Source organism: Lagenorhynchus albirostris, chromosome 7, assembly GCF_949774975.1.
Source record: "Lagenorhynchus albirostris chromosome 7, mLagAlb1.1, whole genome shotgun sequence".
Classification (NCBI taxonomy): Eukaryota; Metazoa; Chordata; class Mammalia; order Artiodactyla; family Delphinidae; genus Lagenorhynchus; species Lagenorhynchus albirostris.
In genome coordinates this window covers 42035405-42062690 of record NC_083101.1, presented here as the reverse complement: position 1 = coordinate 42062690, position 27286 = coordinate 42035405, and the positions used below count along the sequence as shown (strand labels likewise).

The 27286-nt window shown below is 36.3% G+C and overlaps 1 protein-coding gene across 6 annotated transcripts in view; it reads left to right on the top strand.

Annotated features, from left to right (window-relative positions):
• The window catches only part of CEP78 (centrosomal protein 78), a 31749-nt gene extending 4948 nt beyond the window's left edge, over positions 1-26801 (top strand). For 3 of the 6 annotated variants that reach the window (XM_060153425.1, XM_060153419.1, XM_060153424.1), the window contains 13 exons: positions 70-173; positions 2182-2356; positions 4363-4476; positions 6226-6290; positions 6577-6688; positions 10215-10350; positions 11533-11578; positions 12958-13086; positions 22757-22834; positions 24085-24251; positions 25087-25258; positions 25581-25628; positions 26177-26801. In XM_060153425.1, coding sequence (XP_060009408.1) covers positions 70-173; positions 2182-2356; positions 4363-4476; positions 6226-6290; positions 6577-6688; positions 10215-10350; positions 11533-11578; positions 12958-13086; positions 22757-22834; positions 24085-24251; positions 25087-25258; positions 25581-25628; positions 26177-26740 — 1910 coding nt within the window. In that variant the 3' untranslated portion in view covers positions 26741-26801. The remainder of the gene's footprint in view (positions 1-69; positions 174-2181; positions 2357-4362; positions 4477-6225; positions 6291-6576; positions 6689-10214; positions 10351-11532; positions 11579-12957; positions 13087-22756; positions 22835-24084; positions 24252-25086; positions 25259-25580; positions 25629-26176) is intronic. The other 3 variants (XM_060153420.1, XM_060153423.1, XM_060153422.1) reach the window with 3 other exon arrangements.
• The last annotated feature ends 485 nt before the right edge of the window (positions 26802-27286 follow it).

The window sequence follows — 27286 nt, the reverse complement described above, 5'->3', positions numbered from 1 at the left end:
TAAGTCAAGATTGACAAATGTATAGGCTCTTCATCTTATTGTGTTTGTGGTTTTTTTTTTCCCTTTTAGTTATTTGTCAAGGTATAAAGAACTCTATCACTCTTAAGACAGTAAACTTCACGGGGTGTAATCTGACATGGCAGGGAGCAGATCACATGGCCAAGATCTTAAAGGTGATTTTATGTTTAAACTTTCATGGAAACATATGTGATTGAAACACATTAACATATTGATACAGATGGCAGTTCATTTTTGTGTTTTGATACCTGTGAGTGCAGCTTTAGTTTTGTTGAAAGAATATGACCAGGTTTCAGTTTGGGATTCTACCATTTAGTAAAGATAGTCCACTTAATTTTAGAAATCAGACATTTAATATATAATACATAATAATACTTTCATGTATTTTTAGTTACTGAAAACATTGATTGTGATGCTGTGCAGAAACTATGCCATTATAGTCTTCAAGACTTAAATGAATCCAGTGTTTATTAGCTGATGTAGTTTATAAACTAATAAAAATCACTACATCAGCAATTTGTAAATACAGTTTTTAAAATAATGCCTTAACAACTTTACAGTGGTTATAATTACTGTATTTAGGCTTAAAGTTATTTAATAATTTTACGTGAAGCCTTTTTAATAGTTTGCTGGTGCAGATCAGGGATAGGTAAACTATGGCTGGCGGGCCAGATCCAGCCCGTCGCCTGGTTTTGTAAAGAAAGGTTTTTTGGAACATAGTCGCACCCATTGTTTACATGGTAGCTGTGGCTACTTTTACCCTACACCAGTGGGGTTGAGTAGTTGCAACAGAAACTTTATAGCCCACAAAGCTGGAAATTTTTTAATTTAGATTTTAAAAATTGAAAAATTCTTTGAGCCCATACAGGGCAAGTCCATTGACCCCTGGGATAGAAAGCAGTCAAGAACTTGGGTGCCAAAGCCAAATGGCCTAGGTTCAAATTCCCTTTCTCCCATTTCATAGCTAGTGACCATGGACAAATCACTTAACCTCTATGCCTCATTATGAGGTTTAAATGAACTAATTTGTATAAATAGTGCCTGGCACATACTAAGTACTGTGTAAGTGATTGCTGTTATTTCTGCTTGTAGCTTTTATAAGTTATTGTTAATAGAAAAATGACACTAATGATTTTCCTTTTAGAGTGTCAAAGGCACTTTGAGTCTTATTTTTTCAAGAATGTAATAAGACTTTTTCCATTTAAAGTCAGTGTTCCCTGTTACCAAAATTTATTTTATAAATATAAAGAATTGAATGTCTTTAAGACAATACTTGTGGTTAAATGTCAAACCATTATTTTCCCAAGGCACATCAAACTGGCTCTGCATAGTCCAGGCCTCTGAAGTTTGTGTGCATACCCTAGGGAGCATGTGAGATCCATTTTTGTAAATATAGTTTTTAAAATAATGCCTGGGACTTCCCTGGCGGTCCAGCAGTTAAGACTCTGTGCTCCCAATGCAGGAGGCCTGGTTTCGATCCCTGCTCAAGGAACTAGATCCCACATGCATGCTGTAACTAAGAGCCCACATGCCGCAACTAAAAGATCTGGCATGCCGCAACTAAAGACCCGGCACAGCCAAATAAATAAATAAATAAATAAATATTTTAAAAGAAATAAATAAAATAATGCCTTAGGAGTTAGGAAAAGAAAATATTAGAACCTGTTTACCTTTGTATCACTTAAAAAATATCTGTGTAGTTTATAAGGTACATAAATTATATGTATAGAACTTCGTGTATATTATTTGTTAATAAATAAGATGCATATTAAAAGATTTTCTTATGGGTTGCCCAGTCAGGTGTTTGGAGACCGTAGGACAGAATGATGAAGTTTAGAACCTCAGCAATGATAGAATTTAGAACCAGTTTCCTGACTTAGAAGATAAGGAAAATAATTCATGGACTGTAATTGAGTTGTCCAACTTTACGTAAGTGTTCAAGAACAGGTCATCCAGTGGCTGGAATCTAATCACTGACCGACTAGAATCTGGGTCACTGGACTCGCAAAGCAGAACTGACTGTTTAATTTCTCAGGTTGATTCTCCTGGCATATATGCTTGATGTGTGTGTGTGTAAATCTCTGACATAATAAGCCATACTCAGTAGGCACACCGTGTTTCCTTATTCAAGCATCTTAATTTCATCCCATTAAATCTTTGAAGTATCAGACTATCAGAAGGCATGAAGAAACCTGGGCTGAGAGTCTTCGTTACAGGAGACCTGATCTTGACTGTATGGCTGGTTTGAGGCGCATCACTCTGAACTGCAACACGCTTATTGGTGACCTGGGTGCAAGTGCTTTTGCAGAATCTCTTAGTGAGGATTTATGGCTTAGAGGTAAATTCTAAAATTGAAAATATTGAATTTTTAATATTATATGTGCTTAGCTTTTGGCATGATACGTTGTAATAGGATTTTTTTAAAGTCTCATTTCTCTGACAGCTTTTATTTTGCTTTTAAACTTTCTCTAAGAGTTGCATATATCCTTTATAGAAAATACAGAGTAACAAGAGAACAATTACCTATAATCTGAATACCCAGACATAATCACTGTTCATTTTGGTGTATATACTTTCAGTCTTTTTTTTTCTATAAATATATTTGTACACTTAGGGATTACAAAAATAGAATTGTAGTATACTTGCTATTTCATATTCCTGCTTTTTTCACTTAATGATGTATCATGTAGTATTCCATCGTATTGATGTCCCATAGTTTAATCAATTCTTTGCAATTAGATTTAGTTTGCTTTTCCCTGTCAGAAACAATGTGAATACGTTGTATGTACATCTCTGTGTCCATCGGGATTACTTCTGTAGAATAAGTTACTAGAAGTGGAATGACTAAGTGTGACATACTTTTAAGACTTTTGATACACATTGCCAGCTTACCATCCAGAAATGCTATGCCAATTTGTAGTCCACCCCAACAGTGGATGTGAAGCCTCCCTCTCACAAACACTGGCTTGTAGCACTTTTAAAAAACTGTAAAACTACAAAAATGAGTACCTCTCCCTTTTTTATGCAAGTAGGATTACTCCAAATTTTATAACTTGTTTCAGTTAATTTAGTATGAGCATTTTAGCAAGTCAGTAAATTTGCGTTTACTGCATCATTTTTTGTGACTGTTCAGTGTTTCATTATATGAATATGCCACAGTACACATAGCTTATCCATTCTTGTATATAAGCTATGTCCAGTTTTTTAGTTACAAATAGTACTCTGATATATATCCTTACCTATATCTCTGACTATTTATTTTGGTTAAATTCTTAGAAAGAGAGTTGTTGGATCAAAAGGGTATAGACATTTTAAAGGGTTTTCTTACAGAATCTTGGCTTAATCTGATAGGAGAATAACCACATTTTATTTTGTATTCATTTGATTTACTACAGAGGTTTACTGGCTGTTTGTATTAATTTGGCTAGTTGGTTAATTACATCGTGTGTCCATTCTTCTGTAGTGAGAGTTTGTAAGGGTTGTATCATATCCTGTCAGATCCATATGTCTGACTTGCTATTTCTGGGTGTCGTGGGGTGTTGAAAGACTTCAGTTATTTTAATGCGATGGTACACACAGCACTTAAAAAAAAGACTCATGATAGTTTCCTTTCATGTAATATTTTTTAATACCTGTGCTTTTGTGATGATCCCTTTGGTTTAAATGAGTAGGTTGTTCAGCCCCAGAACTACTAGAAGTCATGATCATTTGTTCTGGTTTTTGTCTGACCTTTTACTGAGAAAGTTTTTGACCATGATACTTTCAAGATAGGTTTTTAGTATGTATTCTCTATTCACACATTCTTTGAATTTGTTATTATTTGTATCCTCTTAGACTTGTCTTTTTGTTCTAAAACTAACAGAACAATGGAAAAGTTGTTACATTTCTTCTATTTTGTTTTCCCCTTTTAACTAGTTTCAAGTGTGATTTGGAGCTCAAGATCATGATCAAAAGAATGCAGTGCATTTCTGAGCTCCACCAGTTTTTGCTTGTGAGGTTTACATGCCACTGCCGCCCTTGCTAATTATGAACTGAGATTCATTTTGTGATGTTTTTTGCTCATAGGTTATATACAGTTATTCTTCAGTTCTTTAATTGTAAAATATGTTGGATGATTTATTGGCACTAAAGGCAGGGTTATCATTGCACATCCAAGAAGAGGTTTTTAAATTAGATTATGCATTATGTGTGTGTGTATACGTTTCTGTTTTTTTCCATACCCAAAATTACAAACCTGCCATGACTGGTCTTGTGCAGGACTCTTCCACACGTGAGAAAATGAGAGTTGTCTATATGTCAAATCTGTATAGAGTTAGCAAGTGACCTTTTGTCTCTCATCCAAAGCACTTGACCTGCAGCAGTGTGGCCTCACCAGTGAAGGAGCAAAGGCTTTACTAAAGGCCCTTGAAACCAACAGAACTCTGGTCGTTTTGGATATAAGAAAAAACCCACTTGTCGGTATGTGGTCACTTTTTTTTTTTAATTGATTAACACCTAGCAAAACAAAAAGAATTTGTTCACGTATTGACAGTTTTTAAAACTTCATGTGTTTAACTTTCCTGATCGTATACAGTTGGTCCTTGAACGACGTGGGGGTCAGGAATGCCGCCCCCCAAGCAGTTGAAAATCTGGGTATAAGTTTATAGTCAGTGGTTCCACATCTGTGGATTCAACCAGCCTTGGATCGTGTAGGACGATAGTACATATTTATTGAAAAATATCTGTGTGTCAGTGGACCCACGAGGTTCAAACCCATGTTGTTCAAGCGTCAACTGTACTTTTCTAATGTTGCACTTCCTGTACATTTTTAGCAGATAATTTACCAATTAAAGTGAGTTATATTTGTAAATTTTTCTTATCTCTACTCTGAATAGAGGTGAACCTAGATACTAAGCCTGCTTCCACCAAGAGCATTATTTCCTTCTTGTGCAACCTCTGAATTCTTGCAAGGAGTACTTTATTCATTTGTCAGTTTAACAATATTTTTAATACCTTCTGTGTGCCAGGTACGGGTTTAGGCACTAGGGAAAAAGCAGTGAACCAGACAGACAAAAGCCTTGCCCTCATGGCGCTTACATTCTAGTGACGGAGTTCAGATAGAAATGAGTAAACAGGTAAGTAATATAATTTTAGATAGAAGGAAGTGCAGAAATATCTTAATGTAAGGAGAGTGGCGGGGGGCAGGTAGGACTCCATTGGATAGGTTTGTTAGGGGACAGCTTCACTGGAGAAGTGGCATTTGAACGGAGACCTGAATGAAGAGAGGAGCAAGCCATGGAAGATATGGGGTAAGCACATTCCAGGACAAGGAGGCAATGCGTATGCAGGCAGGTAGGTGGGTGGAATATTTAAGGAAAAGCAAGGAGGCCAACATGGCCAGAGTACTGAGTGAAGAAGAGTGTGGTATGACATGAGGTCAAGGAGCTAGCCAGGGGTCTGCTCTTGTAAAGTCTTCAAGGCCAGAGTAAAGATGTGGATTATTCTAAATGAGTAGATGGTTTTGAACTGGAAAAAGGCATGATCCAAATAGTATCTCAATAAGATGACCTGGTATAGAGAATAGACTTGGGGGGGATAAAGAAGAGAAACAGGGAGACCAGTTAGGAGACTATCACAGTGGTCCAAATAAGAGATGTTTATGGCTTAGGTTAGGCTGGAAGTTTGGAGCAAGTGAAAAGTGGTTGAATTCAGGTTGTGTTTTGAGGGTGTAGCTAACGAGACTTGCAGATAGATTAGATGTGGGGTATGAAGGGAATAGTAACAAGGAGACAAGTCGTTGATGATTATGTGTGCAACTGGGTGGTATCACTTAGAAGAAGGGAGCTGATGGGAGGAGCGGCTTTTGAGGGAATATCAGGACTTTGGTTTGATATCTTAGATGCCCTTTAGGTATCTAAGTGTCTGGACAATGCTCAGACTGTACTTTCTATCCAAAGGTATGCAAAGCCACTTTAGATGCAAAATGTTTAAAGTTGATCTTTGCTGCTGCCAAAATAGTAGCCATTGGGGACAGTCTGCAAGATGGCATCTTAGGTTTTTGAGGAAGAAATTAGAATACACAAAGGGGGAAATAAGTGTATAATTACGTAATGTAGATTTCATATTTAAATTTATGGGAAGAGCAATAATTAGTTGGCTTTTGGTTTTAAATGGAAATAGCTACTCATTGGGAAATAATTATTCTAATTTCAATTTATTTTACTTTAGATCATTCTGTGATGAAATCAGTTATCAAAAAAGTTCTCCAGAATGGAAGGAGTGCCAAGTCAGAGGTATGTAATGTGTTTTAGTTCTCTCGGAATAATTTCTCTTTAATGGTTTGTTTTTTTTTCTTTCTTAAAAGGAAATTATCAAGGTACTTTCTGCCATCTTAAAACTAAGTTTTTAGTCAAATCAAATAGCTTTTCTGTCTTTGAAAATGTTGTGTGATTCTTTAATTTAGGTTCTGAGAAATGCAGATTGAAAACCTTTTATTAACTTAAAATATCTTAATTTCCAGTTAAGATCAAACCCTCATAAATTACCTGGAACTTAAATGGCATATTTATTATTTCTCAGTACCAGTGGATAACTTCTCCATCTGTGAAGGAACCATCCAAAGCTGCTAGACAGAAAAAGAGAACTATAATTTTGGGAAGTGGTCGAAAAGGAAAAGCTACTATTAGAATTGGTAACTTTTTCTTGTTTTTAATGCTACTAGAATTTATACCCCTTATGTTTTCCAGTGTGCTAAAATTAAAACAGCCAATATTAATCACATGCATATTAGGAGGACTATAATTATTTTGATACTTATGAGAATTTATAGAATGTAGATATAATAAATGAATTTAAAGAGATATTAATATTAACCAACATTATTATTTGGATTTCATAAAAAGTGCATTATTTTGAAAATATTTCCTGGTTGATGATTACTTCTAATACTTTGCAATTGAAATTTGGGGTGCACTTTGATGATAATTTTAGTAGTGGTGCTTTTGAGGGATGATTTTTTTTTTTTTAATGCAGAATTACCTTTTGCGCTGTAAGAAACAAAATTTCTTCCCAGTTCCAACCTTCCCATTGTTCCCTTCTTCTTTCTTAGAAATTCTTACCTAAATTTTTGATTCAGGTAATATCCTGTTTCTCTCAATGATAACAAAAACTTGAAATATGTATTATCCTTATAAAAGACTTCTACAGACAAGTTTATTGACCTAGATGGAACATTTTAGAAAAACATTTTCTTAATGTTTACTGTAATGTGTATTTAATTTTCCAAATGATAGTTAACCCATAGATAGTTAACCCATAAAATCTAAAATGATAGATTTTACAACTAAGCCTATAATTTTGTTACCAAATGTAATAAAAAGCTTTTAAAACCCTTTAACAATCAATGGAATAAGTTTCACATTTCTCCTGAATATATAAATGTGGTGTAATTCACTTCTACTGATAACGTTTGTATTGTTTCTAAGAGACCTTAACTTTTTATTTTCTGGAACATATTATCTTTAGTCACAAATAGTCTTTTTTTATTGTTGATAAGAATGAATAGCAGGAGCAGCATTTGTGAAACCAAATCTAATATGAAACTGACTCTTTCTTGTGAGTAAATTTGAATTTTGAAACAGTAAAACAATAAGGTTTAATATAAAGCAAAATAAATTTTTTATGTTTATGATCTGCCAATTTCCCAAAAAAAGTTTTGTGGTGACTTTAGTTATATACCAGATACATTAAAATCACCCATGGACAACAACACATCTTTTATTTAGGTGCCATCTGAAAGTTTTAAAAATTTGTTGAATTAATATCACTGAACTGTCCACTTTAAAATGGTTAAAATGATAAATTTTCTGTTTTGTGTATTTTACCACAATTTTTAAAAAACATGTTGTTTGAAGATTTTTAGGTTTTATAAAGGTATTGTATTAGCATAAGAATGAAAAATTTAAAAGACCACCTCTAGTCTCATTATCCTATCAAGCAATATTTACATTTTTATTTTCTCTTCCTGTTGTCTATAAACATAATTCCACATAGCTTAAATATATTTGCCATTATTATCTTTTCATATTAAATTTCAATTTTACGATTCATAGTTATACTTTTTAACATTGTATTCACAAGTTTTCATTGAGTTGGTCAATTTTTTAAATTGGTGAAAAATTGGAAATAACCTAAAATAAACTATTGTAAACATCTTCATAAATACAGCCTTTTTTTTTTTCTTCTTAAAGATGTATGTTTTTGATTCTCCATTAATCAACTTGCTTGGACAATAGTGTATTAAATAGAAGTTGTTAAGAGTGTTTATTAAATCAAAAAAAAAGCTTATGATTTGTCTGCCAGTTATTTCAAGACAGTGATATTTTAATAATCAAATAGTACATACAAAGAAGATTTGTGATATCACACTAATTAGATATTATTATTAAAAATTTATATCGTATGTAAAGCATTCTTAAAACAGGTAAGTTGACTTTTGCTATAATATTAGAAATAAAAATATATATAAATAAAACATGTATATGTAAAACATATTAGGAATTCTATAATATTAGTACCTGGTGGTACATAATAGGGCATCATGGAATGAGAATAAAACAATTAAATTTTTTTTTTTATTTAGCATGATTAAACAAAGTGGAAATGTAACTGAAGTATACGAGCTCACTGAGCTATTTTAAGAGTAATTTTATTTCTTGGGCTTTTTTTTGTATTTGCCTCAGTTATTTGGAGACATAGAGGTAAGCCAAATCAATGACTGGGTATATAGTTAGATCTAGGTGAGAATAGGGGTGAAATAATGGAGTGAATTGTGTCACATTTATATTGTAATTATATATGCCTAAAAAAAGATGGGAAGTTTTATTAGAAATTTTTTTTAGCTCCTAACAAGAAAAGTGTAATTTTAAAAAATTTTATTACAAATATATTTTCATTAGTTTCTGAAAGTAAAGGAAGGGTATACACATACAAACCACATGCATATAAACATTTTTTTTTGAGGGTAATTAAGTTAGACAAAATAGAATAGCACAAAATGAACTGAGCTCCTATATATTTTTAAGAGACATGTAAGTCACACAGGATCATGTGGTGATTATCAATAAGCTACACTCTGAAATATTTGTCCTATATTACCACATGCACTCTATTTTGCACTCCATCCTAATGCTGCTAAAATATAGTAGAAAGCAGCAGCATAGCACAGGGAGATCAGCTCAGTGCTTTGCGATGACCTAGAGGGATGGGATAGGGAGTGTGGGAGGGAGGCTCAAGAGGGAGGGGATATGGGGACATGTGTATGCATATGGTTGATTTGCTTTGTTGTGCAACAGAAACTAACACAGAATTGTGAAGCAATTATACTCCCAATAAAGATCTATTAAAATAAATAAATAAAATAACATAAAATATAGTAGATTTGAAGGATAAATATAACCATTTTAACCTATGATGTTTGTTTTCAGTAAATACAAATTAAATATTTAAATGTGAATTTTAATATATGGCTTGTTCTAAATAAAATATTAACACGTAGGTCTAGTTTTTGCTACCAAATATTTCATATAAAGATACTTGACTCTCTACTACTGAAATATAGGATGTCTCCACATTCCACTCTTTTATCCAGTGGGTTTCATTTGTTTTTTTGTGTGTTTTCTATATGAAATCAAATGAGCAGTGAATGTTGACAGGCTTATAGGAGGGTAACGTTGACTCACCTACCACTTGTAGTCTTATAACTTTTATTGTTTTTACATAGAAAAATTCATCTTAAATTGAAATTGTGGTCTAATTCTAAAGATTCTGTTTGTCAGAAGTCATGGGTGTGTATCTGTGTTTCTCTATCCTGGAGATTCAGAAATGCCAAAGGTGTTCTAAGAGTCAATAAACTTGAGTGTTTCTGCATGATACATAAAATGTATCATTCTTTGGGATTTTTTAAAAATTTATTTTTGCATTTCTGCACATCTCAGTACTTTTGTTTTAGTTAAAATAACTTGTTACTGTAGAGAACTTATATTTTTTAAAAATGCTGGCTTATGTAAAACCTTTTTACAAAACGATCCTCTTTTTAATGGCCTTGGCACCATTGTCAAGTGCCTGTTTGATTCCTTTCAAAGTGTACACGTGTGACGGTTGCTCTGTAGACCTTTGGTGCATCTTGATTCCTTCTTATCATGCTTTGTCAAACATAGGCTTGGCCACAAAGAAACCTGTAAGTAATGGAAGGAAACACTCTGCTGGTAAAGAATGTTATGCTCCTGAACCTCTACCACCTGGTGTGTCTGGTTTCCTGCCGTGGCGTACTGCAGAACGTGCAAAAAGGAACAGGTAACGTGCTTGCATTCCCTGTCTTTTTCAGTCATTCAGAATTCTTTGTTTTGGAACTTCTATTATGTGGGCAGTCTCTGGTGCTTTCTGTAGAGCAAAAAAGATAACTCACACATGGCTTCGGCCTAATGAGCCCTCTAAGGAAGAAAAACAGAAAATAATTGGGAGTTTCAGCTTGTTTCTCAAGTGTCACAACAGAGGTAACCCGTGGGCGTCACGAGGAGACTAAAATTATCTCCAATTGTGCAGGTGAGAAAAGTTTCACTAAAGGCAGGTGTAGTTGAGCCAAGCCCTACAGCACAGAAGTAGGAATTTGGATATGTACGAATGGGAAAAAAAACATTTTAGGCATGGGAAATAGTTTAATGCAGAATGGATGAGAAATATGGAGTAGATCTATTCTAAACCAACTGGCTTAACTCAGTAAATCAGCTTTAGTGAGTCAAACTAGCTTTAGCTGATTACTTATCCAGGGGATAGCTGTTCATAGTAATTTTTGTCATAGAACTGTAAATAAAATTGTTGAACTATAGCTTTAGGCTTGCTAAGTGAAATAGATGGCTCTAGATTATTTTCAAGTGACTTACCTGGTAGTATTCACGAAATTGGAGGTTAACAATTGCTTAAGAAAACAAAGAGAATTGATTTTAAATAGTACTTGAAGTAGTTACTGTGTAAAATATTTGTTCAGTTGCTCATGTTAAATGGATGTTTATAATCCCCATTGGACAACCGACTGCTTTTTTGCAAATGGTAATGTTAATTGCTGTTGCATAAACTATAGTGTTGAATCCCCAGTCTTTGCCCTTGAGTTTAACAACGCTGTGGTTTCCTGTCTTCTTTCTGAGACACTTCATGTCAGGTCCATCCTTGTCACATGGAGTGGTAAATTAGAGAATGATTAATATCACCAGTTAAAGAAGTGAGCCTGAAATCTCAACCATCCTGAACATAGGAACTGAAGGGGCCTCTCAGCAGTTCAGAGAGTTATTACCAAGCCAGTCGGCTGAATTCTGTTCAGTTTTCTCCATAGCAGAGCCCTCCAGGTCCTTCTTTTGAGCTTATTTTCATACACAATTCTGTATGGATACTGTACATAATACTAAATAGTTGTATTAACTGGGTTTAACTGGTGATGTATTTACATCAAGATATAACTTCATTTTGTTGATATCTTTTTAGGGGTTTTCCATGCATCAAAGCTCGTGATGTATGTAATCGGTTGCAGGTATGTAGCTATCATATTTATAATATATAGGCGGTTGAGTTGGGAAAGGGGGATGGTCATTCTTTTTGTTTTTTAAACTGACAGAGCCTTACAAGAAGCATTTCCCTCTCTGAAATAAATCGATTTAAAACTTGTCTGGTCGCTCTCCCAATGCAACTGTGTAGTTGTGTGGATTTGGCACACAACTGGCAGCCTTGTGGTTATGTCTGTAAACAAGGAAGCCTGTTCTCTGGTCCACAAATCAGCTGTTACCCAGTGAAACGAACTTGACTGCCATTTCTGAGCCCTCACATGGAGCTGTCATACTCAAGCATGTTCATATGTTTTCAAGAAATGTTGTTTGTGGGCTATGTGTACAAATTCCTGATCTTAAAGCCAATATAAAGCAACATATACCAAACCTCTGCTCTCTCACCAAGGCCACACACACTCCCTAGCTTATGGCCTCATGGCAAGCTAATACTGTCAGTATCAGATTCTCCTTCCCAGTGGTCTTGGGAGACTGCATAGTTGCTCTGTGAAAGGCAACACTGCTGAGACTGAGAGAAGAGCACCTTGGGTGTCAGTCCTGCCCTTGCATGCCCAGAGGGAGGGGTGTGTGCCTCATTCTACCTTTGGGATTTTCCTATGCTGCAGGGTTTGCTGCTTGTTGTCAAAATGATGTCCTAGTGACTTGTCTTCCGCGTAGTTATATAATCCCAGTACACTTCTTTATGATCTGTAGACTTTTATGGGGTTGTGACCAGGTCAGTTTTTAAATGTTTGGAAATGTCATATTGAACAACATTGCAGTGGCAGTGAAGCTTGACAGGAGAATTGTATTACTATTACACTACTTTGGGCTTAAGGGTGATGAGAAGATGAAATTTTTGATGGGTCAGTTTTAGTTGTGTATGTGATTTATTTTTTAAAATTCTAATGTTTATTATTCACAGCTTAGATATGTTGACTTTCTGATTATTCTTCTGATTCTTTATCAGTCCCCTTACTGATGAATTCTCCTCCGAAAAACTACATTTTCTTCCAGACTGTTTTTGTCTGATGGTAGAGAATAAATTTTTCATTTGCGGTATAAAGTTGATCTGAGAAAAATGTTTACCTTGGCTCTTCACTTGGCTTCTGCGAAAGAAACTTAATAAAATAATATGGGCAATTCCCATTACTAATCCTAACCATGTACAACAGAGGTCTGTACAGTAACATAGCAAAAATAAGTTCCTTAATTTTACTTAGTCATTGCCTGTTTTAGACTAAGGAGCAGTGAGAGACATTTATAAATAATGATACCTCAGATCACTTTTGTTAAATGTCCTCTAATATTTGGATATTTGGTATCTGCTTGTGTTATCTTTTATACAATCTTGTCTTCTTTCTTCAAGCAGTCAGAATTTCCTGTGACTGTGACAGTAGAGAGTCCTTCCTCCTCAGAAATCGAAGAGGTCGATGATTCCTCAGAAAGTATTCAGGAAGAGCCAGAGAAAATCAATTTGAAACAAGAAGCATTGCAGGTACAAAGTTATCACTTTAAAGCTATAGAGAAGATTATTTTTCAAGTGGAAGCCTGATTGCAACACTGCATAGCTTGTGTGAGGGTTCTGTTTTCCCCTCCCATCTGCATTGTATCCCCTTGAATGGTTCCTTAAGCTTAGACCAAGGTGAATGGTGGACATTTGAACTCTAAGAAATAAAAATCAAAACATGTCATTAGTAATATATTTTTCTTTCCTTAGAACCTTAGGATATTAGCTTTAGGGAGAACCTTAGTGATCATATGATAAAGAAATTAAGTTCTGAATGTAGTCAGCTGATTCAGTGCTCTTGTTTTACAGATGAGAAAATTGGCAGTTCTAGTTGAACTCTCTTTTTATAAGAGGAAAATACGATCTCATTTTAAATAAAAGTAAAGTTGAAAAAAGTTTTAAGGTTGATATTCTCCTTTCCTAAAATAAAAAATATCAAGAAGCTACATTATATTACCTAATAAACCTGATATCTAATGTCATTCCATACTTTTGTTTGTATGGACAGAAAAGAAAAATTGATTTTCATAACAAATTTTTGAACCTCAAAAATAATACATTTATTTTATTTCAACTTTAATGCAGAGCTGAAAATTTCTAGTAAATAAGGGAACACCATTTGGGGGGACCTTGTCTTTGTGCTACAAAGTCCATGTTTAATTTTAAAAAATTACTTAATATGATTTTCTTTTTATATGAAACATGAAACTTGACAGGTTTCAGAACTAATTATCCTATTATTGTAGGACTATGGAAATTATTTGATTTTCAAAAGAGAAAGTTAGATTTTTATTTTTTTAATTAAAATTAATGATAATATAGAGAAATTTTAAGAAAAGAACTTAGAAAATTATGAAATGTTAGAGTAGGAGTAATCTATAGTTCATTTAGAGTTACCCCCTTTTGTTTTATAAATGAGCACCTAAAATTTGTAGCACGTAAGTGGTTTATTAGTAAGTTGCAGAGTACGACAAGACCCTAGAGCATCTAACCCACGTTCCTTGTTATTTTAGATGTGTTCATTTCCTTCACGAGTAGACAAGGAGATTGTATTTCTAAAAGCAGTTATAGACACTGGGGAAGACCAAGAAGTTTAAACACTGGGACCACAGAATAGCAGATTCAGAATATGCACTGAGAACCCTTTCAGCTCTTGTCTGTTTTGACAATACACTAAAATGATGGTATCAAAGTGTTTAAGTATATAAGCCCACAACAATCAAGAGATTTCAACATAGTTTTGAAAGACGGAAGACAAGTGGAAGAGTGTGAAACTGAAGCAGTAGAACAGAGGAAAACCATCACCTAGAATATGCACACGGACCACCTTCAACTGAGGAGGAATCTGACCCCACCTGCAGAAGCAGCTCCGTGCTCAGATGCGCGTGTAGGAGAGAGGGTGGAGTTAGTTAAAAGCGTGACTCAAATAGGGGAGCTCATTGAAGGGTTGTGTTTGGAGGAGTGGACTCCCAGCCCCGCCCTCACGCTCCTGAAATGAGATGATTTCATTTTGAAAACAGTGAAACTGGGGAGAACTAAGGCAGCTAGTGTGAGTTTTTACACCCTAGAAAGGAGTGTTTCGGGGGGATGCTATTACAGTTACTCCCAGGTTCTTCCTGCATAAGAAGCCAATCAGTCGTTGACTTCAGGGAGCTTTCTGCGCTCATTCTTAAATAGAAAATAAATATCATTTGCCTGATAGTTGAGTAAAGCTTACAACATGAGAGAGGGGGAAAAAGAGTGAAAGCATATCCTAGTAGGACCAGGGACAATTTAGGGAACAAAATAATTTAAGAAAAGCCCCTAATTAGTATTCTGAGAGAGGTTTAAAAAGAGCTAGCAACTATAAAATAAGACTAGGGGGTTAATTAAAAAGAGAATGGTCAGAAAGCAAAAGAGGTCTCTTGGAAATGAAAATATGGTTGCTGAAATAAATTCAGTAGGAATTTAAAAAATTTCTCAGTATATAAAAAAGTAAGACATAATGGAAAATGTGATAGAAATATGTTAGAGAGGCTGCATCTAGGAGATCCAACATGTTACTCTTAGAAACTTTAGACCCACAAAAAAAATGGAGGGAAGCTGTCAAAGGGCAAGAAAATTCCCCACAGCTGAAAGTAAACATCAGGCCTCAGATTGAAAATAGCTGCAAGATGAACAAAAATAGACTCATACCTAGACACCCTTCATTGTGAAATTTTAAAATACTGAAAAAATAAAATAGAATAAACTACTGAGGGCATACATCCATTCCAGAGAGAAAAATACTGGTCACCTAAAAAAAAAAATTACAGTCTGACTTTATCATAGTTGTCATCAGCACCATGGATCCTGGAAGGCATTAGAAAGATACCTCCAAAGTTTTTCAGGCACATAATTTTCACCCTAAGGTTTTGTATCCAGCCAAACTATCAGTCATAAGTGGAGGCTGAATAAGATATTTTGTACGTAATTTGAAAAATTTACCTCCTGTGCTACACCTTAAGCTATTTATAGAAATAATCCAGCAAAATGAGGGAATAAACCAAGAAGGAAGGTAATAGGGCATTCAGTGCAGAGAGCAGCTAGTTTAGATTTGAGAGGCTTCTATTGAGATTGTGTGATTAAGAGCTTAGAAACACCTTGAGACATATTGTACTTACTAGGTATTAGGCACTGTTGGAAGGGAGGAGGGAGAGGAAGGGGAGAAGGAACTTGAACTCCAGAGGAGGAAAGGCTATACTGACATAAACATGAAGCAAACTAAACTATGGTTGATTTTTAACCTACCATTGGTGAGCAAGAGAAGAATCCACTTAGACTTGACACTATAGATGTCCCCCTTTTCAGTGACACACAGGGATAATGACCACCTATCTAATTTGTGGTCCAAACCAGAACACTTCAATAGTGTAAGGAGGCGCTCTAATGCTGTAACATCAGGACAACAGGTATAAACTGGAACAGCCCAAGGCAGCTTGGGGTATGTGGTCACCCTACACAAGGGCAGTGACACTGAAACAGTATAGAAGGAGGTATAGTCTATACACAGAGACACAGTACATCTGCAGTGGGCAATATTAATTTAATTGTAATAATGGAAATACTATCTTGGTTTGCAGCTTTTATTGTCAACTTGCATGTAATAACAAATAACTAACCTAAACTATACTTAGTATGTTTTAGTATTAACTTGGTATGTACTGAAATGTATTGTGTACTAGTATGTACTTAGTATATATTATGCTCTAAGTGTTTTTGCATATATTAACTCATTTAATCCTCTGAATAGCCTTATGAGGTTGGTGCTAATATCATTCCCACTTTTCAGAAAAGGAAGCTAAGACAGGGAAGGAACTTGCCCAGACTGTACCTAATTTAGGGCTGAATTGAGGCTTTGAGTTTAGGCGCTCTGCCTGTTCTCTTAAACATTACTCCGTACTGACTCTCAAATAACGGAAGACTTAACTGCACATAGAACAGAATATAAATTTCAACTTTGAGAATGTAAAAGCTAGGTTTGGAAGATAGACAGGAGGTAGAAAAAAGGGAAGATGGTATGAATGTCCTCATTTTACAAAGCATGACGTTGAGAGAGTTTATAGTTGATCAACAATGTAGGTTTTTAAGTATATCACTACAAGTCAAAGAGATCATGAACAGTGGAATAACTAATGATGACATAACTTTACTGAGCAGTGTGGACATAGGAAAGAGTGTAAAGGAACTAAACCCTTACTTAGTAAATTAGAAACTTAACAGATAATGCCTCAAATTTAGTGAGAAAATAGTTATGTAAGAGTATTACTTGGAAATGGAGAAGAATTCAAAATAACGATAGTTGGGCTTCCCTGGTGGCGCAGTAGTTAAGAATCCACCTGCCAATGCAGGGGACATGGGTTTGAGCCCTGGTCCGGGAAGATCCCACATGCCGCAGAGCAACGAAGCCCGTGCGCCACAACTACGGAGCCTGCGAGCCACACCTACTGAAGCCCGCGCGCCTAGAGCGTGTGCTCCACAACAAGAGAAGCCACCGCAATGAGAAGCCCACACACCGCAAGGAAGAGTAGCCCCTGCTCGCCGCAACTAGAGAAAGCCTGCAGGCAGCAATGAAGACCCAACACAACCAAAAATAAATAAATAATAATTTAAAAATTTAAAAATAACAATAGTTGACTTAAACCTCATAAAAAAAGGAAATCCAAACAGCCAGTAAACACGGAAAAGCATACGACTTCATTAAGTAATAAGAGAAAAGTGAGTCAAAACCAGTGAAACTACATGCCAATCAGATTGACAAATACATAAATAAAGTGTGGTAGTATCAGGTATTGTAAACCTGGAGTACTATGGGAATCTTCTACCCTGCTTATACTGGAGTATAAATCAACACAACTACTTTGGAAAGCATTTAGCACTCTCCATCACCTGAAGGTGTATAAATACCCCGTGACCCAGCAGCCCTCACCCCCGCCCTGTATAAATGCACCAGGATAACCGGTACAGCAGGATTCGTGTGCATTATTTGCATTAGCACAAACTGAAAAAAATACAAATGTCCATTAAGAGTCAAAAATTAAATAAGAGCTTCCCTGGTGGCGCAGTGGTTGAGGGTCCGCCTGCCGATGCAGGGGACACGGGTTCGTGCCCCGGTCTGGGAAGATCCCACATGCCGCGGAGCGGCTGGGCCCGTGAGCCATGGCCACTGAGCCTGCGCGTCTGGAGCCTGTGCTCCGCAACAGGAGAGGCCACAACAGTGAGAGGCCTGCATACTGCAAAGAAAAAAAAAAATTAAATAAATTATGTGTATTCGTACAGTGAGAAAACTATCAAGCAATAAAACTGAATGAACTAGAGCTACAGGCAGCAATGTGGGTGAATTTTTTAAACCAATGTTGAGTGAAAGAAATAAGATAGAAAAGACTTCATGTACTATGATCCTCTACATAAAGTTAGATGTTGACAAAACTAAACTATTTTGTTAGGGATTCATGCAGGTTAAGGGAAATGATTGTCAAGAAATGAGGATGGTGTTTAACTGGGAAGAGGGAAGGAGCTTGTGATGAGAAAAGGATATGGGGGGTTTTTGAGATGCTGACAAGTATCAATACTTTCAGATTTGAGTAGTGGTTATGTAAGGATTCTCTTTTTATTTGTCACATTGACAGTTTTTTTCTGTGCGCTTCTCAGTACGCATATCGTATTTTACAGTTAAAAACCTGTTTAAAGAGTCGGTCGCTTCTTGAGTGCTGGATGTGGGAGTGGGATGAGACCATTTCATTTTAAGCCCTTCACTACTGTTTGCGTTCGCATGTTCATTCATTCAGCATTAATTGAACATATTCTATGTACCAAGCACTCTTCTAATTTTATATGTGTTTTAATTCATGTAATCCTCACGAGAGCTCTGTGATATGGGAGCTTATCTCCATTTTATAGATGAGGAAGTTGAGACCTAGAGTTACAGAACTTGTCCAAGGTTATATAGCTAATGGGTAGGGCCAGGCCCATTTGCCTCAGAGAATCTGAATTTTTTAAATATAATCTAAAAGAGAATTTAATTACTAATTATAAGCAAAAAAATTGTACATTAAAGAAGATGACAAGTGTTCATCTGTCCAGTTAGAAAAAAACATACAGTCTATCTTTCACACACATACATCTTGTATTGGCAGGGATTTTCCTTATTAAGCAATTATTTATTGACTGTCTACTTTGTGCTAGGCACAGGTGCTGGGGATAAACACTTAATAAAATACACTCCTTTCTTCAAATAACTTGCACTCTAAGTGAGGAGGTAAGCCAACAGTTATAGTAGAAGTTATATACCAAGTGATACATCACTGATGGCAGTATAAAATCTTAGAAATCTTTTGGAAAGAAGTTTGGAGATAGGTACCTCAGAGCCTTAAAAATGTTCATTTGCTTTGATCTCAAACTCATTTTTATGGATTTATTGCAAGAACGTCATTCTCAATATGGAAAAAGGCTTCATGCATAAAAACGGTTATTTTGTCTTATAATATTGAAAAGTTGGAAAGAATTTAAATGTGTAAAATGGTTAACCAGTAAACCCACTCAGTGGAATATTTTGTAGCCCACAAAAAAAATCAAGGTTATGAATCCCCTGATTATATGAGAAATGATTTATTTCAATGTTAAATGGAAAAAAGTTGAACATAAAATTTAGTATACAATATGATGGGAGCTTTGTCCCAGAAAAATCACCCTAGCCAGTGTACAGAAGGGAGGAAGGAGAGCAGATGACAGGAAGGAAAATTATTCCAAAGCCTTATCATTAGTCTTACTTAAGTAATAGAGTATCAAGCAATTTTACTTTCTAACATTTTTGGTTCCATATTTCCATGTAAGGGACATGAATTATGAATACTTTGTAGGAGGAGGGTACACTTTTTCACAAAAATTTAACTGTGTTCTAATTCCCTCCACTAGAGGGAGAAAATATTTCATGTAATTGCACTTTGATGTGCTATTTAGAACCAGTCAGGAATTTTTAGTCTACTTTCCTCTGACTGTGGTGAGGTTTTTTTGTTTGTTTGCTTATTTGTTTAGAATTTCTTTGAAATCAGTTTTAGAAGATTTATTAAACCATTATATTAAAAGCAGAGGAATTTTGCAATTTTTTTCCCTTTTTCGCCATTGAAAACTTGGCTGGCTTTAGTAATGAAACATTAAAGAATTTGAAGTTATTAGACTGTCAATTTTTAAAATATGTTCTAAATATAAAAATATATGTTCAGGGGCTTCCCTGGTGGTGCAGTGGTTGAGAGTCCGCCTGCCGTTGCAGGGGACACGGGTTCGTGCCCCGGTCTGGGAAGATCCCACATGCCGCGGAGCAGCTAGGCCCGTGAGCCATGGCTGCTGAGCCTGCGCTTCCAGAGCCTGTGCTCCACAATGGGAGAGGCCACAGCAGTGAGAGGCCCATGTACCGCAAAAAAAAAAAAAGAAATGTTCATTGAGCAAATTTTTGAAAGCAATGAACAACTTACTGAGGGAAATGAAAGCCACCTCTGCATGTACACACACCTGATCTGCTCTTTTGTCTTAAAAAATTATGAAAAATACTTTGTCTTATCACTAAATACTCTTCTACATCAGAGAATTGGATTAAGCTTATGCACCATCTCCCAGGAAAAACGCACAGATATATTTTGAATGTAGAACTCCTGAAGCCCATTCATTAACTCTGGTTGAGACCTGTTGTCATTCTTTTCTTAGTGGCTTCATAGCGCATTCCTTCATACGGTGAGCTGTTTTTGTTTAAACCAATCCCAATTTGGAGGCTCTTAGCTTTCTTCTAGGGTTTGGTTATAAACAATCTTATGACATCATGTTGGTACATAAATCTTTGCCCACATCTTTGATTTCCTTAGGGTATACTCCTGATGTAGGATTGTTGTTAGGTACCAAAAGCCACTCTCCAGAAAGTGATACCAGTTCCTCTCCCAATGATGGCATATAATAGAGTTCCTCATTCTTTAAGTGATTGTTCAAAGCAGTTAAAATGTATAAATATACCGTACTGTTTTCATAAGTATAGGTATTCTGATTGTGTATCGCTGCATAAGAAACCATCCCGAAACAGTGGCCTAAAACAATGACAATCATTTATTTTATTCACAAACCTGGAGGTTGAGTAGAATATTAATTCTTTTACTACACTCCTACTGACTGCAAACAGTACCTATTTTACTAGCTCACAGTTCCATAGGTCAGAAGTTCAGGCACAGCGTGACTGGGTTTCCTGTTCAGATACACACGGGAACATGTGGGTTCCTTCCTGAGAGTGTTAAAGCACGTGAAATTTAAGACATTGAGCCCCAAACGATGGATGTTCACCATAGTTTGTGTGGGTCACAGAGCTGAAATCAAGATGTCAGTCTGGCTGTGTTAGCATCCAGAGGCTCTGGGAAAGAATGCCTCCAAGCTTCTTCGGCTTGTTGGCATAATTCAGATTCTGCAGTTGCAGGACGGAGGTCCCCATTTCCTTGCTGGCTGTCAGTCGGGGGACAGTCTCAGCTCCTAGAGGCCTCTCGCTTGCCTTCCCTGCTGCAGCATTGGACTTCTTTAGAGCCAGCAATGGAGAGTCTCCCTCTTGTCCCTTTTGTACTTCAATTTAGGAAGAGTTCAGGTCTTTTTTTTTCTTTTTTTTTTTTTTTGCGGTACGCGGGCCTCTCACTGCTGTGGCCTCTCCCGTTGCGGAGCACAGGCTCCGGACGCGCAGGCTCAGCGGCCATGGCTCACGGACCTAGCCGCTCCGCGGCATGTGGGATCTTCCCGGACCAGGGCATGAACCCGTGTGCCCTGCATCGGCAGGCGGACTCTCAACAACTGCGCTACCAGGGAAGCCCTCAGATCCTTTTTATGGGGTGCCTGATTAGGTCACATCCACCTAGAATAATCTCCCTATCTTAAAAAATCAACTGATTTTGAACCTTAGTTACATCTGCAAAATCCCTTCACCCCAGTACCTAGATTTAGGGTTTGATTGGATGATTGGAAGGTTTGTGTACTTCAGTAAGTAGGAGTCTTAGGGGCTCTTATAGAATTCTGCCTATTGCAAGCAGTGTCCCCACTTCAAGGACCTGAGTGTCTTAGTTCTTAAAACTCATAAGAGAGTTTATCAGTGTTCATTTTATTTCATTGACCTTGGTGATGGGAAGACTACCACCTCCGTGAACAGGAATGGCACCCAGCTTCCTGAGTTCCCAGTGTGGCTCTGCTACTTAGTGGTGTGACCTTGGCTGTTACCCTACTTCTCTGCCTCTGTTTTCCTCATCTGTAAAATAACATGGAGTTAGTGATCATTCTTTCCTCGTAGGGTTTTATTGTTTTTTTTAATATAAATTTATTTTATTTATTTATTTTTGGCTGTGCTGGGTCTTCGTGGCTGTTCGCGGGCTTTCTCTAGTTTCGGTGAGCGGGAGCTACTCTTTGTTGCAGTGCACAGGCTTCTCACTGCGGTGTCTTCTCTTGTTGTGGAGCACGGGCTCTAGGCACACGGGCTCAGTAGTTGTGGCACATGGGCTTTAGGGCGTAGGCTCAGTAGTCATGGCACACAGGCTTAGTTCCTCCGCGGCATGTGGGATCTTCCCGGACCAGGGCTCGAACCCTTGTCCCCTACACTGGCAGGTGGATTCTTAACCACTGTACCACCAGGGAAGCCCCCCTTAGGGTTTTGATGATTAGATTATTTAATGCCCAGAGAACTCCAGGAACAGTGCTTGACTGTAAATTGCTTTAAAAGTGATTACTTTTTTAAAAAAATGCTTTTGAATTTGCAATTATGCAATTCAGTTATGTTAAGCATGTTCATTAATAGGACTTCCTACTATAAAGAGACCCACAAATAAAAATAGAATTTTTCTTTCTTGGTCTTAACTTTTTATTTCTGACTTACCATGTTATACGCATATGACTTTTATGGTGGGCTGCCACAAATTTATGTTGGAAAGAGTGGGATTTAAATAAATCTTTACTATGCTAATCTGATAGATTTTGATAATTCATTTCACTAGCATGGTATGATATTACCAGTAGCAGACTAAAATCTGAGTTCACTTCTGGCTCTGCCCCTAAATCCTGATGAGACCTATAGCTGGAAAGGCTTTTGGATATTATACTACGAATTATCATAATATTTACTCTGTTTGTTTAGGAAAAACTGGAGGAGTGCCTGAAGCAGTTAAAGGAGGAAAGAGTAATAAGACTTAAGGCTGATAAACGAGTCAGTGAGGTAAACAAGTTTCTTCTTACACTTTTGAGAGTGTTTTGGTTTTATTTTGATTAGATTTTAAGCCATATACACATAGTTTGTATGTAATATGTTGTAATATGTATATAAAACTGTAATATGTTGCAAATTGGTTGTATCATATGGACTTTTGCATTTACTGGTATTTAATGATCTATATTCCAGAAAGCATATTTTTTAAAATGTGAAAATTTGGTTTTGTGTGTGTGTGTGTGTGTGTGTGTGTGTGTGTGTGTGTGCTTTTATATGACATTAGCTTATTTTCTGTTCATGGTTCTTTGATTCAAGAAAGCACTTTTTGTGCATATACTGTATATACAGTAACATAAAAGACATGATGAGACTCTCCTGGCAATGAATTAGGAAAGTGAATCATTTAAATAAATTTAAGATATTGGAAAACTTGTAAAAATGCAATGAAAGATAAAACTATATACTATAAGAATTACATTAGGTAATGTGCATGAAAGCAGGGCATAATCTAAAAAGTTCTATATATATATACTTTATCAGAGGTTGAGCGTAGGGAGGAATTTTCCAAAGTGCATCCATTGGATTGGCGGACACTCATTCAATAAATGTTGAGCACCTGCTTATATAAGGCAAAAGGGGCATCATGAACATAATGGCCTTTCTGAGAAATACTAGAGTTGAGCTTACAGGGGGTTTTAAGTGCATAGATGATGAGCGGAAGGGGAAGAGTGCACGAGGGTGAATATTTTCAAGAAGCCAAAGAAAATATTGGTGATCCTACATTTAATAAATTGGGTTGGGTATGATTTAGGACTTTTAAACGTAAGCATTAGATATTTTGCTCACTAAAGTTAATTCTTAACATTCAGCAGAGTTGTAATATGTTTTGTCCAAATCAGATTCTATATTTCATTTTCTAATTTAAGGGAAACTTAAAGCAGGTAATTTTCTAATGTGGAATGAGTCTTCAGTATGATTTTAACCAGTTAGAAATGTGATCTTTTGTGAAAGATCATTAATAAAATGATAACTTTGGTTTATTTATATACCACCTAAGTGTTATATAGGAAACTTAGTTGGGTGCCTTTGGGTTTTGGTTATTATGTGATGCGGTCTCTGTCTTTACTGGTGGAGAGTTAGGTTAGTTACAAATTAATTACATTTTGAGTGTTTTAGTTTTGTTCCTTGAAACTAGACAAGGCTACTTTTGATGACAATGAGAAAAAATCATGTCAGACATTTTCAGTTTTCTTTTATAGCTGGAACATGAAAACGCCCAGTTAAGAAATATAAATTTCTCTTTGTCTGAAGCCCTTCATGCCCACTCATTGACAAGCATGATCCTGGATGATGAAGGTGTTTTGGGCAGCATTGAGAATTCTTTTCAGAAGTTCCACGCTTTCTTGGATCTCCTTAAAGATGCCGGGTTAGTTCATTTCTCTTCATGGCATTCTTCTCTTTGTGACTATAATGGTAGTTTGCTAAGGAACTGGAGCAGTTTTCGTCACTTCCATGGGCATGTTTTGTGTAATTATAGGTAATATAGTTGACTTTTTAAAATGAGGAATTAAATTTTTTAAGAACTGCAGATAGGGGAGCCTGCTTTGGTAGAGTGGGGAGCCCATTATAGAAGAGTAACCTGTAGACAGAGTAATTAGTAGGTATAGTTTTTTGTAAAGACTAAATTGAAGGCAATTTTCATTGAAAATATTTGGGAATGCATAAGAATTTTCCTATCTTTCACTTATTTGCTTGTTTGATAAGTTTAAATTAAAGTTATTTTTGTCTTAGACATAAAAATTAGTATTAATCTGCAGAGAAGATATAGGTTAGTGGTTCTCAACTGGGAGCAATTTTGCTGAAAGAGGGAAGTGGAGATTGATCGTTGATGGAGTGGTGTTTTGTCAGTGAATGAATTGGTGTTGGGACGGAAGGAACAAACACAACTGGAGGAAAGGTGGTAAAGGGGTGTGGGAATGGAGGTGTGACAGGCAGTGGGCGAGGTGCGTAGTAGATGTTGAAGCTGCTAGTGAGACAGTGTTTAAAATGGAGCGGTAATAGGTAAGGAGATGGGATGTGTCCTAGAGGATGAATCTGGAAAGGGCTGAGAATTTGGGGGAGAGAGAGGTTTGTAGTCAGGGGTAGGATGTTGACTTTTAAGATTTTAGAAGTATTTCATGATTGTAGGTCCGGGGAAATCTAAACTGCTCTTATGTGATTATAATAACCTTTGTCTTTTCTCCTTTCCTCCTCTGGTCCAGGCTTGGGCAGCTGGCCACAATGGCTGGTATAGATCAGTCAGATTTTCATTTACTAGGTCGTCCCCAGATGAATTCTACTGTTAGTAGTCCACCTAAAGAAGAAAAGAAGGCACTTGAAGCAGAAAAATCAGAATCAAAACAGGGTGCCCCAGGACAAATGCAAAATATCCAAGTAAGTGGACAGAACAGCACTTAATGATTCTAAGAGTGATTAGCAAAAAGGAAATAACCAGGTCAGGGAGAAAACAATAATGATCAGTCTCTAATAGTTCACATGCTTAGGAACTAGAAGACTCTGGAGTCCTTTCCAAATCTGAGATTAGTAAATATGTGCCCATTTCATGATACTGTATTGTTGTAAATAAAAAAACTGGAAGTTCTTTAGAAAATTTATGAGTTAAAGCAAACTATTCTTAATGAAGAAAGAAAACATTAGAGAACATATTCCAAATTTTAAATTGTATAAATGTCTATTCTATTCATATTTTATCTAGGTTTCTATTTGTATGCAGTCAGCTTACAATGAAGGAACACTAATGAAGGTACATGTACTGATATAGATAATTTTTAAAATAAGTAATCCAGACATACCTAATAGGTAACATATTATAGTGACTCCCCTGGTCATGGGAATGGGAGGGGAAACCTGTCACCTCTTCCTCCAGCCTCACTTGGAGCCCCCTTCTCCCACCTCAGCCAATCTCAGACTGGTCTTGGGAACTGAAAGCTTGAGAACACAGTCTGGTCACAAACTATATACTGTTTACATGTGCCTGGAGGATAGAAAAGAAATTAATTTTCTTACAGAGTAGGGTTTATTTTTAGTGAGGGAAAGGAAATGGGTAATAACTACCCCAATCACCAAAGTCTGAAAATATAGCAGACATAGCCTTGGCTATAGCTAGGTTAAGTTGAGAATCACTTGGCAAGATATAATTAGAAAGAAACTGGCTCTGAAATCCTCTGAATAATCAATTGACTGTCTTAATAATAATATCGCAGAGTAACATTGAAGTTTTGAACTCTTCTTTTTAATGGCTGGCTTTGTTCATCACTGAATTTTTGTCTTGTCTTTTGTTTTTCCTTCCAGTTTCAGAAAATTACAGGTGATACTAGGATTCCTTTGTCTCTTAACTCCTTCCAGGTCCCAGTCTCTACTCAGGAGGCCTTAGAAACTTCCAAAGATAACCTGGGGTTCCCAGTCACAGAGCAGCGGCAGGAGTCTTTTGAAGGTTTCATTGCTAGAACATGTCCTCCTTCAGCAGATGTCATTTCTGGAACTGGAAGTCAAAGAAAAGAAGAGGAGTTATCTAGAAATAGCAGGTCTTCTTCAGAGAAAATGACCAAAGCAGGTGAATATACCAAAAAATACTCTGCTAAGAAACAACCTGGGAAGGACCTGCATTCCTCCTCCGACTCACCTGTAAAGCAGAAAAACAAAGAAATTGGGCAAAATAATTCTTTGGTTAATAAAGCAATTAAAAGTGAGTCTTCGAAAAAACACATTTCTGTTAAGAAAGAGAGTAGAATAGTGACTGTTTCATCAAAGACAACTAAAAGTAAACGCAGTCTACTAGAACATTCTGAAAGTGATACTCTTGGATCTGATTGTGAATTTCCAGAAAGCATCCATACTCTATCACGCCTAACATAGGTCTAAATCTTTTAAAATTATGTTTTTGCCTTCAAATTTTAATAAATTACTTATGTTTTTAGTATAGCATATGGTATTTTAAAATACTTGACTGGAAGCCATTAGAGAAAGATTTATCTCTACTTTTTTATTATAATGAAAGTTTGGGTGTATTTTTCCTTGTGACAGTTTGCACCATTCTTCAGCTAGTGTTTACTGAGGGCTTCATATGTACAGTAATTTTCTGGGTGCTATTGCTTTCAGCAGTGAACAAAAAAAAGCCTTTACTCTCCTGGAACTAAGACTCTGGTGGGAGAAAACATAAACAACAAAGCAGGGTAAGGGGTAAAAAGAGATGGGAATAATAAATGGAATAGTTTTACCATTTGGTTAACTGTCAAGCTATTATAAATCGTATGGCCAGAAGCCATTGACATATTTTAATTCACAATAACCAGAGAGCATCAAACAATTTACCAAGGCACTTAACCGTGGTTATGGATTACAGCAACGCTCTGAGGTAGGGAACTGTTACCATCCCCATTTACAGATGAGGAGTCTGAGGAG